Genomic DNA, 16,482 nt, shown 5'->3' with positions numbered 1-16,482 from the left:
ACACGTTTAGAACAAGGATAGACTGATTAAGACAGGATCATTTCAAGCCTACCGTGTGTGTGTGTGTTTTTATGTTACAAAACAGCATGTGTTAAACAGATATTATTCGTAAAAGGCTAAAAGCATATGTTACACGAATTATCATAGTGCAGTAAGAAGTACCGTTTAATCTACTCGGTGGAGGTTTTGGTCCAACTAGTAAAACTATTACCTTGTGTTGCTTTTATTGACGGTTCGAGATAATTTAGGCTTTAAAAGATTGGTTTGATGTAATAAACTTAAGTGAAAACGTGGAAATAGATAAGTGCTAAGAGTAAAATTTCGCTAGAGGGCTTTTATCTCAAATTATGATAGGTGTCTCATGAAGATTTTCTAAATTAGTAGTTTATATTTTCGTCAAAAACTGTTTTAAACAATTTTTTTTTCTTTTCTTCTTATGATAAGAATAAAAATGAGTCGGTATGGTAATCTTAGGGTCTTTTGATTCACAGAATGTTTGAAAGGAATTGAAACATGAGATTTGAAATTAATTCCGACGGAAATTTATATTGTGATTTTGTTTGATCGTTGTTTAGATCTGAGGAAAAGGAATCATTTGTTTGTTCTAGCACATGTAATTGTTGATTTACGGGAGTGAGATTTGTTCATGTGGACATTGAGATTACATATTGAAGAGCTTTTAGACGAGACTGCGTCATTGATGTTTGAAGTGATGAACCGTTAAGAGTATTATCTTAAATACATATAAACGAAACATTTTAAAGCTCTCTGGTTGATTCCCAACTTATCTTAAGCCATCAGATTGCTTTATTTGTAAATAGAGGCTTCTTATGGATTTGACTTGAATTCACGGGCATGAGTCTCATCAAACTCAGATAGCTCTTAAACGGAATATAAAATCTCATTAAATTACAAATTAATTTCACCAAAATTTTGATATGAAAATCCTATAAAATATGGATATACAAAAAATTAATATTCGATTTTTTTAAAAGATATTATTTATAATTAAAAAATAAATTTATAGAAAAAAATAAGCCGGTCAAGGGTCTCATCAAACTCAAATAGCTTTTAAACGAGGTTATAACATCTAATTATTTGTGAAACATTTTAATCAACATACCATAAGTATGTCATTAAAATCTTTGCAATAAATAAAAAAAAATCCAAAAAAATATATAAATACTAAAAACGAAAATGTAAAACAACTCCCATAATACGGGGATAAAAGCTAGTATCATATAAAGTAGACAACGTGATAAGGGATGTTAATCCGGTCAACCCGATAGGGTTTCGGGTTAATCGAGTCGGGTTTAAAAAAACTAAAATATAACCCGCAAACCGACCATATTAAGGTTCGGGTTCGAGTTATTCGGGTTTTGAGTCAGTTGGGTTAGGCGGGTTAACCATTTTACTCTATATTTTTAAGTTGATTTTTGTGTTTCCAACTTATGGATTACAATATTTCTTATTTTACTCAATTTTCAATTTCTTTCACAAGTATTTATTTTATAATTACATATAGGCCTGTAAATGAACCGAACGAACATGAATAAGAGCATGCACGTGTTCGTTCGTTTAACTTTAGATGAACACAAACACTTAATCGAGCAAATATGTGTGTTCATGTTTGTTCGCTTCAAAGATAAACATGCTCGTGTTCGTTTATGTTTGTTCAATTTAAAATATAAATGAACAATTCACGAACATAAACGAACACAAATGAACATAATAATACAAAGATAAACGAACATATATTTACATACATAAACTAACATAAAGAAACATAAATGAACACACTTAAATAAACACAAACAAATATAAAACATATCAGGGTGATATAATTTTTAAATGCAAATAATAATATTTAATAATTTTCTGTTAATGTCTAAACGAACATGAATGAACATAACCAAACTTAAAAGAACGATCATAAAACAAGTAGAATAATTAAACCCTCTATAAAACTTCCACCATTGACTTTTTATAGTTTATTTTACCTTTGCATAAATATTGTATTGAAGTTAACTATCACCACTAATCAGGTTATTCGGGTTTTAGACACCCCTAAACATGATGGTATATGCCTTTATAGTGAGGTATACTATCGCATATCATATGACTAATGGATTAATATGATGGTTGGGGAGGTGTTTATCCAAAGTTCTATCCAAATCAAGGTGTTCATCGGTTTGAATATCGGGTTTGATTTTTTTTAGCCTAACCCAAAACCAAATAATCCGAAATAGAAGTGTGTATATAAAAACAAAATTCAACCCATTTTTTTTTGATTATCCAATTATTATACGGTTTACTCGATTAAATTTGTTCTGTTATATGAAAAATCCAAAAATTATTATAAATATTCAAAAATTTTCAACATAACTATCCAAATCCGAAAATTTGATACCTGAAATTCGGATAATTCAGATTCGAATTTTTTTAACATGTTTGTGTCCACCACCCATCAACATTGTTTATTTAAAATAATAATAATAAATTTAGATGAGGATTAGGCCCACACAAGAGAAGAGAAGAGAGGCAGTGACGATGCATGATAGGGGTTTGATGTTGCCTGCCGTGCACGTCTTATTACTTATTAGTCGTATTATAGTTTGGCGATATATCTCATCAGTTAATAATAATGGCGCCAGTGTCACCTCTGGCGAAATACAAGCTGGTGTTTCTGGGCGATCAATCCGTCGGCAAAACCAGCATCATTACCAGATTTATGTACGACAAATTCGACACCACTTATCAGGTACGTAACTATATTATTATTATTGGATCAGGCAGGCATGCTCTGTTTGTTTATAATAATAATAATTTTGGTCTTAGGGCGTTTTAATGCCTCACGCTTACATTATTATTCCTTTACATTAACTGCAGGCTACCATTGGCATTGATTTTTTGTCTAAAACAATGTACCTTGAAGACAGAACAGTCGGTTACAGCTTTGGTAAGTTTATGCTATCTTCAATACCCTGCCATTAGCATTGAATATGTTATTTGTTTACTTACATTTCACAAACAAGGATACTGCTGGGCAGGAGAAATTTAGGAGTCTTATTCCAAGTTATATAAGAGATTCATCGGTTGCAGTCATTGTCTATGATGTTGCCAGTAAGTTACTATATATTTCACTTTAAAAACAAGTAGGTTGTGTTCTTGTTGCCATTCTTACTGCTTTTATTAGTTATAATTGATCTGATAGAATATGTATTCTCTGTTTTAGCACCCTTGTATAACTCTACAATTCACCTTTTTTTACTTTTCAGACCGACAGTCATTTTTGAATACTTCAAAGTGGATAGAAGAAGTACGTACCGAGCGTGGCAGCGATGTCATTATAGTCATTGTTGGCAACAAAACTGATCTTGTTGACAAAAGGTCTCACTTTTACTTGTTAACCTTCTATAATAATATTTGAAACACAGTTTGGCTGTAGAAAATATAATGTTTTTTGGACAACGAGGGTTAGCACACTTTGTTGCTGACGTTTTGGTGGTCAAACAGGAAAGTGTCGATTGAAGAAGGAGATGGCAAAGCTCGTGAACATGGAGTCATGTTCGTTGAAACGAGTGCAAAAGCTGGATTTAACATTAAGGTAGCATACTCGGTCTTATTATACCATTTCGCTTTGTTGTAAACGTGTGTATATTAATACACTATACAAATATAATCGTGTATGTGGGGTCCCGTGAAATTTTTGATAACGGGCCTCATGGTTACAGAAAAAAAAAAGATCAGTTTTTTTTTTTTATAGTTTGAAGTTTTATATATCATCATCGTACTCAGTATATCCCACCAATAGCAAAGCTATGGTAGGGTCTGAGGAGGGTAAGATGTAGACAGCCTTACCTCTACCTCATGGGATGGAGGGTAAGTTTTATATGTATATTGTGATAAAATTATATGATTTTATTTTTGTTTCATGCATCAGCCATTGTTCAGAAAGATTGTTGCTGCATTGCCAGGGATGGAGACACTTTCCTCTACAAAACAAGAAGACATGGTTGATGTGAATTTGAAATTTAGCTCAAATACGAACCAGTCAGATCAGCAAGGCGGAGGCTGTGCATGCTAGGAAGATCATTACTTACTTGCACCTTATGTTTCCTAGTTATATGCTTCAAAATGAAAACATCTTACATGGATTTGGTTAGTTTGGTTTGAATTAACAGGGTCAGTTAGTTATTTGGTCTCTTGTTTTTAGATAATTGGTTTGTGATTTCGGATTGATTAACACGATTTTTAGTGGTTTTGGCTACATTATGCCAACTCTTACAATGTGTCCCCAAGTTTCATTTAACTAGGGAAAACAAAGGAAAATGAATTAGAAGAGAAAGGAAATGATAGGAAAGGTTTTATTTCATGTTCCCGAGTTTAATGGAAAGGAAAGGAATTTAAATATTTTTTGTGTTCCCGAGTTGGGAGGAAAAGAAAAGAAAGTTATAATTTACTGGTATACCCTTTAAGTAAAATTAAAATAGAAAATATATGGAATAACATTTGTTGGCTCTTCTCATTAACAAAATTTGGTCAAACAAATGACACTTTGATCAAATCACAGTAACTCACCTTTGAGGATAACTCACGTCTAACTTCATAATTTTTCGCAGTGAGCAACATTTTTCACGGGAAAGGTCAAAGGGGTAAGAATGATTATAACTTTAATTTAAGTATGCATGTAACATCAACAAATTTTTCACAGTGGCTCCAACCTTCACATTCATTAAAGAAATTCCCTAGAACATTTAAATATAGTTCTTTTCAGGTAATAAAAGATGAATGATCGTATTCGCACGAACCATTGCAACAAGTCTGTGGAAAGTAAGCCTCTGTTGCTGTAATTCATCAGCAGCCAATTCAGCAGAAGCTTCTTTGCCTAGTACAGCCATATATGTTTACTTTCACATTCAATGATAACTTATAATCAATGTGATACAAAGTTTAGAATCACTTGAGTAGTTTCTCAGAAGTGGGAGTTTCAAGCCGGTTACTTATGAACGGGTAGGCCCATTCACATATGTACATGCATCAACATATATAGAATCTACTTGCCCAAAATTTCATCTTTTGCATTCTCCACTCCATATTTAAAGCAAAACAAATTAACTATCAAGTAACTAAACTTATTATTATAACCAGTTTAAGAAACATAAAACCTATTTATCCAAACATTAAAAATTTATAAATGCCACTCAGTTTTATAATGAACACTCAATACCACAAACTGTGCAGCTATTCTGTACAAAAAGCCTCATAACTTATATATGATCAAACATGTTTCCTATATACTTTACCTGTGATATTTCTTCCTTTTTTCTTTTTTTATTTCCAAAGGTATAATTACCAATATGCCCCTGTGCTTATTGCTGCCAACAATCAGTCAATATTAGCATCTATATAACCAGTGAAATATAGGTATTGCAGCATCATAAACACACCTGAACTTGATTAAGTGCTAAACAGAATTGCAACAGAATCATAAGCAATTCTGAAACCTAATGTAAGCACAAACAACCATTAAGAAAAAGTAATTCTTTAACCAATAATTGCATTCAAGATCCATGAACAAAAAGCCAAATAAACAAGAAAGAAATAAAAAGGTCATAAATGTACTAAGTTACCAAATATAATCATAAACTTTACTAGATAAATGCATCCTTAACTTCCTTAATTACCTAAACCCATCATACCTTTCAGCAGACAAACTGTATATTAGGAGAACAACTAAACGATGGTCTTGCTTTAGTTTGATTCTCCGCCAAATAATTGAAAGTCGGTGGTATTTCATGCGGTTCCAAACCCATCAGTTCCAATTGTTAACAATTTCATCACCCGTGTACTCGCGATGATGAACTCTTTCAAGTATTTTATTGCTCTCCAGAATAATTTTATTACCTCTAGGCTTCAGCAATAGCATTAGCCATGTTGTCAACACCATTCATAATCATTGAGGTTAAACCATCATCTTCTTGTTCGACTTTTCTTTTTCTACTCTTATAATTCTTTTCAATTGAAGACCGCTCTGGTAGAGAAGACGTAAGATCTACCCCATGAGCATGATCATCATCAAGATTGTATTGACTTTCTTGAATTACATCATTGGCAACCAAGAATTCATCCATCTCTAGAGCTGTTTCTATGTTAATGTTATCATCCTTCTACAATCGGGCATTTCTTTCTTTAGCAGTTTCAGCTTGTGCTTCGGATGCCCTATCCTTTGCAAATAAGCCTAGCATCTCATGATAGTTTGTGACTTTCTTCGTCTTTAACACTTGGCTTTGACTATTTAACAAAATCAAGATAATTATATTATAAATGATAATATGAATATTCAAGTAAATAACACTTACGTATATTAATTTTTGCCAGACGTCATCCTTCGCTTCAATTAGTTGAGTTTCAGGATTGTGACTTTTGGTTAAAGATCATAAGGATATAAGAATCATGATTGTGACTTTTGGTTTCAATCTGCTTGTTGACAAATTCTATGTTTTAGATTGTAGATTGTATAACTTGTTGATACGGTGGTGTTTCTGATTGATTTTTGATACTAGGGTTACGTTCTTTGAATCTAGTTTTCAAAAAGTCAAGAATCATAATTTTTGGACTTTGTTTGACTAGCTTTTATTAATTCACAAAATCAGGTTGCAATCCTGATTGAAATGGAATTTTTCTGAGTTGTATTGTACATTGTATAACTTGAGATTGTAAATAGATATTGGTGTGATTCCACTTCTGGAATGTCATAAATTGAAGTAGGAATCTAATCCATTTGTCTTGCATCAATTGGATAAATATAGAATTTTTGGCAAATATTTGTGTACTGTTGAAATAGAAATTGAAAATAGGTTGTTGTAGTGTGTGAATTTTCTGTATGTTTGTGAGAATTAAAAAATACAAGAAAAATATATGTTGTACCTAATACTTGAAAGAATATGTGTGAATTATTTGGTAATTTAATTACAAGTTTTGGTTGGTTGTAAAAATCAGTTTTGATGATTGAAAACTTGTTAAGAATGATTAGCATATTGTTTAATAAAAATAATTGTAGTTTGTAATAGAATGATTGTAGTAAATTGAATTTTAACTTTATGGGTCAACTTAGAACTATTTGACTAAATGGTTAGTCTTACTTGTGAAGTGTTGAAAGTGGTAGAAGTTGGACTTAGTCATAAGATTGTATGATAAGTGGCTAAGTGTATATTACTTGATTCTTTATGATTAGGAACAACATGTAATCATTCTAAGTCTAGAAAATTGGTCAAAAGTCACCTACGGGTCGTCGGTCAACATTTTGGTCAAATGTCAACATTTTGGTCAACGGTCAACAAAACTCAAATTTGAGTCTTCGGTCATCGAGACTTGGACTTTTTAGTCAATGGTCAACAACTTGGACATTTTGGTCAAAAGTCAAACTTTGGTTAAAGTCAACAAAAGTCAAACTTTGATCATATCTTAATTAAACAATGGAATTGTTTGGATACTAAGGATTCTAGGAATCGCTTAGCAAATACATATAGTGCTTGTATGATTTAGGCACTAGAACAACTTTAACTTAAGCAGTTGACTTTCAATTTGAACCGCATTCAAGGTGAGTTTCACTGCCCTTCTTTTTACTTAAACCTTTTGGGGGAGAAAACATGCAACATACAAACTTTTTGGATAATTTTCGACTTTTTAATACCTCATGTGTACATAGTGAACTTAAACTGAAGTCCCCCATGCACATTGGACCGTTAACAATTGTATATTGGATGGGTAATGAAAGGTAGTACTACGGGGTTTGACGAACCCCGTTGGGGCTCTCGGGAGAGGAAGTCGTCGGGCGTCTCATTTACTAGAAACACACTAGTCTTATATTAGACTTCGTGGGTGGCAAACAAACTAGCAAGTCAGCCTCGATCACAATGGAACTTACACTAATGTAGCATGATTGCTAGCCTAATTAACTAGCGGTATTACTAATGCATACATTATCCATGCTTTATTATTTACAATGTTTACTTACTAAATGGTTTGTATGACAAACTTGTTTTTAAACTCAAACCTGTGAACTTACCAACCATTGTGTGACCCGTTTTAGCATGTCTTTCTCAGGTCGCTAGTATCAAGTGCACGGATAGGAATTGCATTCATGGTCACTCATAAACATTGCATCATAACCTGGAACTTTTAATTAATAATGTTATGGTTTGCGCGTGTTTTGGCGCCTTAGACTGTTTGGTTTTGTTCAGGGATTTTTACCGCTATGTTACGCTTCCGCAATTTAAAAAATTAAGACGTTAACTCTGAAATGGTTTTCCCAAATATGGGACAATAAAGTTTGTTTAAAAAATTAAGACGTTAACTAATGATTGAGATCCTGGTTTGTCATGCGCCTCGCGGTAAAACCCTGCATATGGAAATTGAGGGTGTGACATATTGGTATCGAAACCATTAGTTATAGTGAACCAGGTTGCATTCTAGTTAGTGATAAGTGAACTAGGTTGCCTTCCTAACTATGGTTGTACTTGTCAAGATAGTTACAACACACACATATTGGGTACTTATTCGTGCACCCGCCTATGTTACAGTATGTCATCATCCAACCCCAATCACGCTCATGGAAAGGATTCACTCAACTTTTCATGTTTCTCATTTGAGAAAATGCTTAGCCGGTGACACTTCTCACGTGCCATTAATAGACATCGAGGTTGATGAGCAGCTAAACTATGTTGAGCTGCCGGTAGAGATCGTTGACCGCAAGGAAAAGCAACCTCGTCATAAAACTATCCCTTTGGTAAAGGTTATATGGAAGCATCGTAAAGGATCGGGCCCTACTTGGGAAGTTGAAGAAGAGATGCGTAAGTTTTACCCAGATTTGTTTAAGTAATAGTTAGGTTTCGGGGATGAAATCTCTTTAAGTAGGGAAAACTTTTAACGTCCTACTTTTGATGATAATAAATAAAATAAATTCTGCTTACCTAATAATGTGTTATTATATAGTTTAGATAAATACAATATTAGAGTGTGGGCTTGGACATTAAAAAATGGAATAAATGATGGTGATAGGCCTTAAATCCATGGGCTTAAGGGTATATAAAAACCTAAAACCTCCCTAAAACCCTCATTCTTATCTTAAAGCCTCCATACACTCTCAAAAACACACAAACACCCTCCTTTATCTCGGATCAAGATTCGAAGGAAAAGACCCGAGCTCGTGGGTGTTAAAGCATCTTGACAAGTAAGACATACACCAAGACTAGATTTGGTTCGTGAAACTGATTCGTCTAAGGTAAGTTTTATAACGAAAAACTTGTTCATTTATGCGCGGATCGTTTAATATTCCTAGATCTCTATGAATGGTAAAGACGAATCAAACGCGACGATTCTCGTTGAAATTTGTTAACATATGATATGTTGATTAAACAAATAATGAACCGTATATCGATCAAATACACCATTAAAACTTATTGTTTAAGTGTTTGATTGATTGGGGTTCATAGGCGCTGAGTATACGAGTCGATTGATGCCAAATTTGTGTTGTTTCATTGTGATTCAAGGTTTAGTCGCAAATCAGGTGCCTATTGACCGTTTATGTTCTTATCAATTTTGACTTTGACAACTGGAGTCAAAGTTGGATAATTTTCAGATGCTTATTCCTTATGATAAGCGAATGGCTGGTCATTCATTGAACCTGTCAGAACGAATAAGATACATTCGTGCGCTCTCATCACGAATGAACCTCTTATTCGTCTCATATAAGTCACGAATAATCTTACTCACTCGTTGTTCGTTCATTCGTCATGATAAGACAGTGAATCAAACTATTCGTTATAAGTACACTCGTGTGCTCTCATAACGAATGAACCTCTCATTCGTCTCAAAGAAGTCACGATTGGTCTTATTCATTCATTATTCATTCATTCGTGTCGATAAGACACATATCAAACCATTTGTTATAACGAAGGGAACCATTCGTCATAACGAATGAGATAGCGAATGATGCTTAAGTATTTAATGAAAATTTGGTTTTTGATGAAATTTTAGTAATGGACCGTTAATGAAAATAATTTTTTTCCAAGCTGACCTGTGTAACACCCTGGCTAAAGCGGAAACGCCTGAGTGTTACGTACAGATTGCCCAAAACACATGTGACACTATTAAGTGACAATATTATCATTAATTCATTCCAAAGCATCAAGTACACAAGTTATTTCAAATGAACAAACACAAGGGAAAATGAACAAAACGAACATCTTCTTGTTTATTATATAGATAACTGATGTACATAGAAATATACATCTTTTCGGCATCAAATAATCTCTAAAAAACTGCAATTTCTGTAACATCGTGAAAATTCGAGTTCAAAGTATCAACTTTCCAAAGTCTAGGGACTAAAATTGCCAAAAATCCAAACTTGAGGGTTAAAAATGAAAATTTGGTTTTCCTGACTCATCGCGCTACGCGATGAGGCAGAAGAGACTCCCATCGCGTACCGCGATGGGGTGTCTGACAAGTTGTGACACGTGTGCCACGTGGCACTGGTTGCTGCCACGTGTCACCACGTGGCAACACGTCCGCTACGTGGAGCGGCGCCTGCCACGTGTCAACACGTGGCAGGTCTATACTGTGAATCATCAGACCTATATCGCGGTACGCGATAGGTCTGCTGAGGGCCCCATCGCGTACCGCGATGGGATCCAATTTGAGGTCTATAAATAGCGACCATGGGCACTTCATTTCTGCACATCAACATTGCTCTCACATCTCTCTAAAACATCTCACTAGAATCCTATGTTCATATAAACGATTACCTCGATAAGCGTGCATTGAATCTCTCGTTTGTGTATATAGTTTCCTTGGAAGTTCTGCCACCCTCCACCACATACCAAGAAGGTGTTATTGTTATGGCAATGAATCTCGATAAGCGTGTCAACGAGTACTGAAGTTTGGTATAATCGTTTGACGATCAAAAAGTTAAGCGGCGTCGGAGTGTTGCTCAAGTCCCTAGAGTTTCCACATGCCACTAAGGTTAGGCGTAATAATGAATTTAATATAATTTAATATTATATTCAAGGCTTAGGCCTAAAGTCGAGGATATACTCGATACCTCGATAAAAGAAAAGAAATGCAAACATAACAAAGAAAAGAATAAAGAAATGATATGATAGATAAACATATATATATATATATGTGTGTGTGTGTGTGTGTAAGTATATATGTATATATTCTTTGTTATAAATTTATTATTTATTGAATAATGAGTATTCGTGAATAATAAAAGAAAAGATTACTGTAACATCCTAAATATTATAATGTTAAATAAAGAAAGTTACGTTTAGTGATTTCGCGTTATTAATTAATTAATATCGAGTAAGGAACGGATAATGGACTTAGATTAATTAAGGTGGATTAAGTGGTAATGGGCTTTAGGTCCATGGGCTTCAAGAGGTATAAATACCCTTTTAAACCAACCTAAAACCCTAAACCCTCATTCATTTCCATCTTAATCTCTACACACTCAAAAACACACACACCACACACCACCATATACGGCCGGCGGCCGAGAGAGAGAAACGAGCAAGATCCGTGAGAGAGTAAACGTTAGTTGGTATTAGATCTTTATTACACGAGATCTAGAGTGCATAAACAAGTTAAACGAGATCCAAACGAGCACTAAAGGTATGTTCTTAACCCTTTAAAGTTTACATTTTTATACACGTTTAGTCTTGAAATTTGAACCTAGAATAGATCGAGTATAAACGAAAGATAAAGTTGTAAACTTGATAGTAAATATGAGTGTAATGAACCCGGAAATGGAAACGGCTCGATTAAATCAACCCTTAAACTAATATTGAACGTTTCGAGCTTAAAGGTCCAAAATTTACGTGTTTTCAGGTCAAACCATATCCAAAAACGACCATAGGATTGATCGCGGGTTGGTTAAATATCGTATCCAAGAGTTTCACGTTAAAACAAATACGATTGTGGGGATTAAGATTGAACAGAGACGGCAGCTGGGTAACTTCGCCTGCAAGCTTAACTTCGCCTGCAAGCTTAACTTCGCCTAAGGCCAAGTTCGCCCATGATAACTTCGCCCAGCTCGACCCCAGCCAGGGGCTCTGCCCCTTGGACCCTGCTAGGGGCTGCCGCCCCTAGACCCTGCTGCCAGGGGCGCTGCCCCCGGACCCCCGTTCGTTGTGGGTTATATAAAGATTGAAATACAACATGAGTAGTAGTAGTTAATTGATACATGTAAATATTATACAGTTAGCCGTGCACAGCTCAAGAAGGGAATAACGATTAACGGAGAGCGTAACAGGATTCAGGTGAGTTTCTAGCCCCACTTCTGTGTTATGTTTTCGGGGCTGTGTGCATACTCGATATGTTCATTGATACACTTATCCTAAGTGATAAGTGTATGCCTTATATGAATGATGTGAAATGTATGAATGATTGCTTGCTAGTACGTGAACGATCTTCGGATATTGCACGTACTGTCAGGTTGTAGTGTTACGTATAAGGTAAGTATAATGTATTTGCTTATATGTATGAATGCGATAAAGTTAACAAACGAAGGAAAGGCATGGTTGTATGGTAACGAAGAGGGACCAGATCCTAATAATATCTGTGATGTTAGGGACCAGACCCTAATAATATCTGTGATGTTAGGGACCAGACCCTAATAATATCTGTGATGATAGGGACCAGACCCTTATAATATCTATGATGTTAGGGACCAGACCCTTATAATATCTGTGAGGTTATAGGGCGAAAGGCTCTTTAAAACGTATGATTATGTATGTAAAGAAAGTATGAAGGTAAGAATGAAAGTATATGCACTTATGTGTGTATGAAAGAAAGTTAAGAGGTTAAGTATGAAATGTAAGGAGGTATTGTATGATTATGTGATTAACTAGAACTCACTCAGCGTAGCTGACTTTTAGTATGCACGCAGGTGAGTAGAATGAGGCAGGTAGCTTGAGGAGGACACATGGCAGAGTTGGACGAAGCTGGCATCTGAAGATTTTGCTATGATGTTTTATTTTAAAAGACTATGTTCTGTTTTTAAATGGCTATGAATGCTCGATAAGACAAGAATTATGGTTATGGAATGTAATGGTTCGAATGTTTTTAATGTTCCGCGAATGTTTTAATTAACTCTGATATTTAGAACTGCGTTTATGAGTAAATCCAACACGAAAGTAGGGCTACCGGTAACGGGGCCTTACAATTACGTTTCTTGGAGAAGAAGAAACGTCGGGTTTTCATATAAACTAAAGGTTTATAATTTACTTTTAAACAAGAGGTTTTCAAGTAAATAAAGAATTGAACTAAAGGTTCAATCGAGGATTGAGATATAAGACTAAAGGTCTTAAGCCGGATCGTGTATCCGACTAACAAATATTTATACTCGTAACTGTAGGTTCGCGATAAAAGAAAGGAAAGACCCTTGGACGATGAGTGAAGCCGATCCTAAAAAGATAAGGTGAATACGCCCTCAAACTTTTATAAACTTATTTTCAAATGAGTCAACTTGTTATATGAAATTGTTTACAAGGAACTATGTGTTCCTAAAACCGTTAACTATGGGTATGAACCTAGCCCTCAAGCTGTGGTATACATATGTCTGGATCCTTACATAGGTGGTACTATGCGATGTATGGGCATGATCGCACAACCCTTGGTCGTAGGACGCTCTCCTGCAGGGAGTACGACCGTATGTGTATATTGACGGGTACTTAACTAAGTCGAACGTTGCGGTGTTCGTGAGGTGACCTAGCGTAGAGGCTCCAGTTTATAATGTGTTATTTGACTTGATTATTCCTAAGCCACGTTGGGCCGAGGCAGGCGTAGTCTCGAGGGGTAATTAAGTAAAAAAAGTATTTTTGCGTCAGCGTGTTCACCAGCATTTGTTGTTGACGTATTTTATTACATTTTGCAGGTGAACAAGATTAGCACTTGGAGTATCGAAGTGCTATTGATATATCCGATGGCTCGGATTTATTTTGTAACTTAATATATAAACATGGTGGTTTGTAATTATAAACACATAAATATTTTGTAACAACTTAACGGATGTTTTAAACACCGTCTTTTATATATATATAAATATTACAATTTCGATCCTTAAAGTTTATAAGTCTTCCGCAAACAAACGTAATTCTGATTTATTTACAACTACGATACCAACTATTGGGTCACACGCCTAGGCCTAGATTGGGGGTGTGACAATATCTATCTAATAACATAGCATAAAAGGCAAATTATCATAATAAAACATAATTTCAGGTGAAACCAAACCCCAAACGAATAAACAAGCAAAAAGACGAAGAAAAACAGAAGAAAACACAAGAAAACAAAGAAACACGCCCACATGCCTCAAGAAACACGCCCCCATGCTTCTGACACATGAAAAGACAAAATCTGAGAACAAAAGCACGGGGCAGTGCTCAGCATGCACGGGCCGTGGACGGGAATACAGAAAAGACAAAGAAGAATTGAGCACATGTCACTAAAAACCACGGGGCCGCTGCCACCTCACACAAAAGACAAAACAAATCTGGCAAATGTCATAAAAGTACACGGGGCCGTGCTCATCTTGCACGGGGCCGTGCCTCACCATCCAAATTGCCTATAAATAGTGGCTCATGTTGCATTCATCAAGTATGCCTTGAGAAGAATTCTCTCCGGTTTTCACTTATAAAAACACACACTAACACTCACTTTGAAGATCTAGTGAAGAGTTTGAAGGTTTGGAGGTCATCACCACTAATCATCATCATCAACCATCATTACCATCATTAAGAAGAAGGATTCATCTACAATTGGTTAGATTGTTCCAAGATTAATCATGTATTTGTTATTATTAATCATCTTAATGTTTAACATGATGCTCATTATGAGCTAAACTCCTTTTACCATCTAAAATCTATGAAGAAGCTTTGTTTTACTTGATAATTAATCAAGACATGTGATGTAGTCTAGTAAAGTACATGGTTATATTACAATTATCTTTTGATGAGAAATGTTTCACCATCTTAAATCACTAATTCAAAGTTGGTGGTTGTCAATCTCATTGGCAATCGTTCATGATCGATTCATGTTCTTGAAAGATAGAAATACTTTGATACATTATCGAAACATGGATCCTTATATTGTACTTAGAAATGATGAGATATAAGTTATGGTGTATTTTTCTAAACCTTGGTAATCCGAAAATGGCTTTGCTTAGGATATCAAATTAGCTAAAGAAACCATATGTTAACGGAATGTGTAATTATAACCTACTTAAATCAACCAAGGGGAGGTTGTGTGATGAACTACAACCACCCGAAGTTGTTAGAATTGGTATTTCGAGAAATTGAAGTCAATCCTAATCTTTCAACTTTACGAAACTACATGCCAAATTAAATTGACATCATTGAGATGGTATGACATTAGGAAAGGGTGGACTTTAAAATGCGCATATCATCTCCTTAGTGCCAAAGATGCTCACTTAAGGTTTAAGGAGCTATCTATCATATATTGCTACGACAAGTTTATCATCTGTCTACATATTAATTATCAACGCTAAAATGGAGTGGATTCTTGATCTTAGATGGTAACCTTCGCATAATTGAACAACTCGTTAGAATTTCTTGTCTTGGTCACCTATATATTATATATAAGTATTTACATTTTATAAAAATTTCAAAAATTAACCCCAAAATGATTAAAACCTCCGATTGAAGTAAAACAACGATTTATTATTAGAAACATTTGTGTCCATGGAACGATACTTGGTTCTTAACAATACTATTCTACATATACGATAGGTACACTTGCCTATTTTGTGTGTGTTTTTTAGTCTTTGTAGAAATCACTTTTATAAATTTAAAACACGATCTTGTGCAAAAGCTAAATATCCAATCTATCATATTTTATACAAGCTACACAGCACGCATCAAGTTTTTGGCGCCGCTGCCGGGGAAACGGTACGTTTCTAAGAACGATCCAAGTTTTAATTTAATCATTGTCTATAATTGTACAAATTCTTAACTTCTATTTTGTTTTATTTTATTTTTACTAAATATTAAAATATATAATTTTACGGCTAGCCTATATTTTTTTTTACCTTTATCTACTTAATCTTTACTCTAGCTTAGTTAATTTAGACCTTAGTTTATTTTTAAAAATAGCGTAGCATAACTTGTAGCTTAATATTAGACTAACCATTTAGACTAACTTTAGCTAACTTTTACTTTAGTTTACTTTTGATTTAGTCCCATGTATGTCCTCTACTTTTGGGCCTGAGCTTGTTTCTCCAATTTCTGAACCGGAACGACTCTTTCATCGACGAACTCGTAAACAGACTGCAGAAACCCCCGAAGCAATCAAAGACGAATAAGTAGACGCCACCACGTCAGGAGAAAATCAAACTGAAGAAATGACGGCGGCCCAGAACAATGAGCCGAACATGAGCCAATATGCCAAGCCAACTCTCGA

At 34.8% G+C, this 16,482-nt stretch overlaps 1 protein-coding gene across 1 annotated transcript; it reads left to right on the top strand.

Moving 5' to 3' along the window:
- The first annotated feature begins 2,644 nt into the window (after positions 1-2,644).
- LOC143564339 (ras-related protein RABH1e-like) lies at positions 2,645-4,087 on the top strand. Its single transcript, XM_077051646.1, has 6 exons — positions 2,645-2,761; positions 2,890-2,947; positions 2,995-3,123; positions 3,279-3,390; positions 3,517-3,607; positions 3,944-4,087. The coding sequence occupies exons 1-6, from the start codon at positions 2,645-2,647 to the stop codon at positions 4,085-4,087; spliced, it is 651 nt and encodes a 216-aa protein (XP_076907761.1).
- The last annotated feature ends 12,395 nt before the right edge of the window (positions 4,088-16,482 follow it).

Source organism: Bidens hawaiensis, unplaced genomic scaffold, assembly GCF_021521415.1.
Source record: "Bidens hawaiensis isolate Kalapana, Puna unplaced genomic scaffold, B.hawaiensis_p1.1 tig00021989_1, whole genome shotgun sequence".
Classification (NCBI taxonomy): Eukaryota; Viridiplantae; Streptophyta; class Magnoliopsida; order Asterales; family Asteraceae; genus Bidens; species Bidens hawaiensis.
This window is presented reverse-complemented; position numbering and strand designations above follow the sequence as displayed.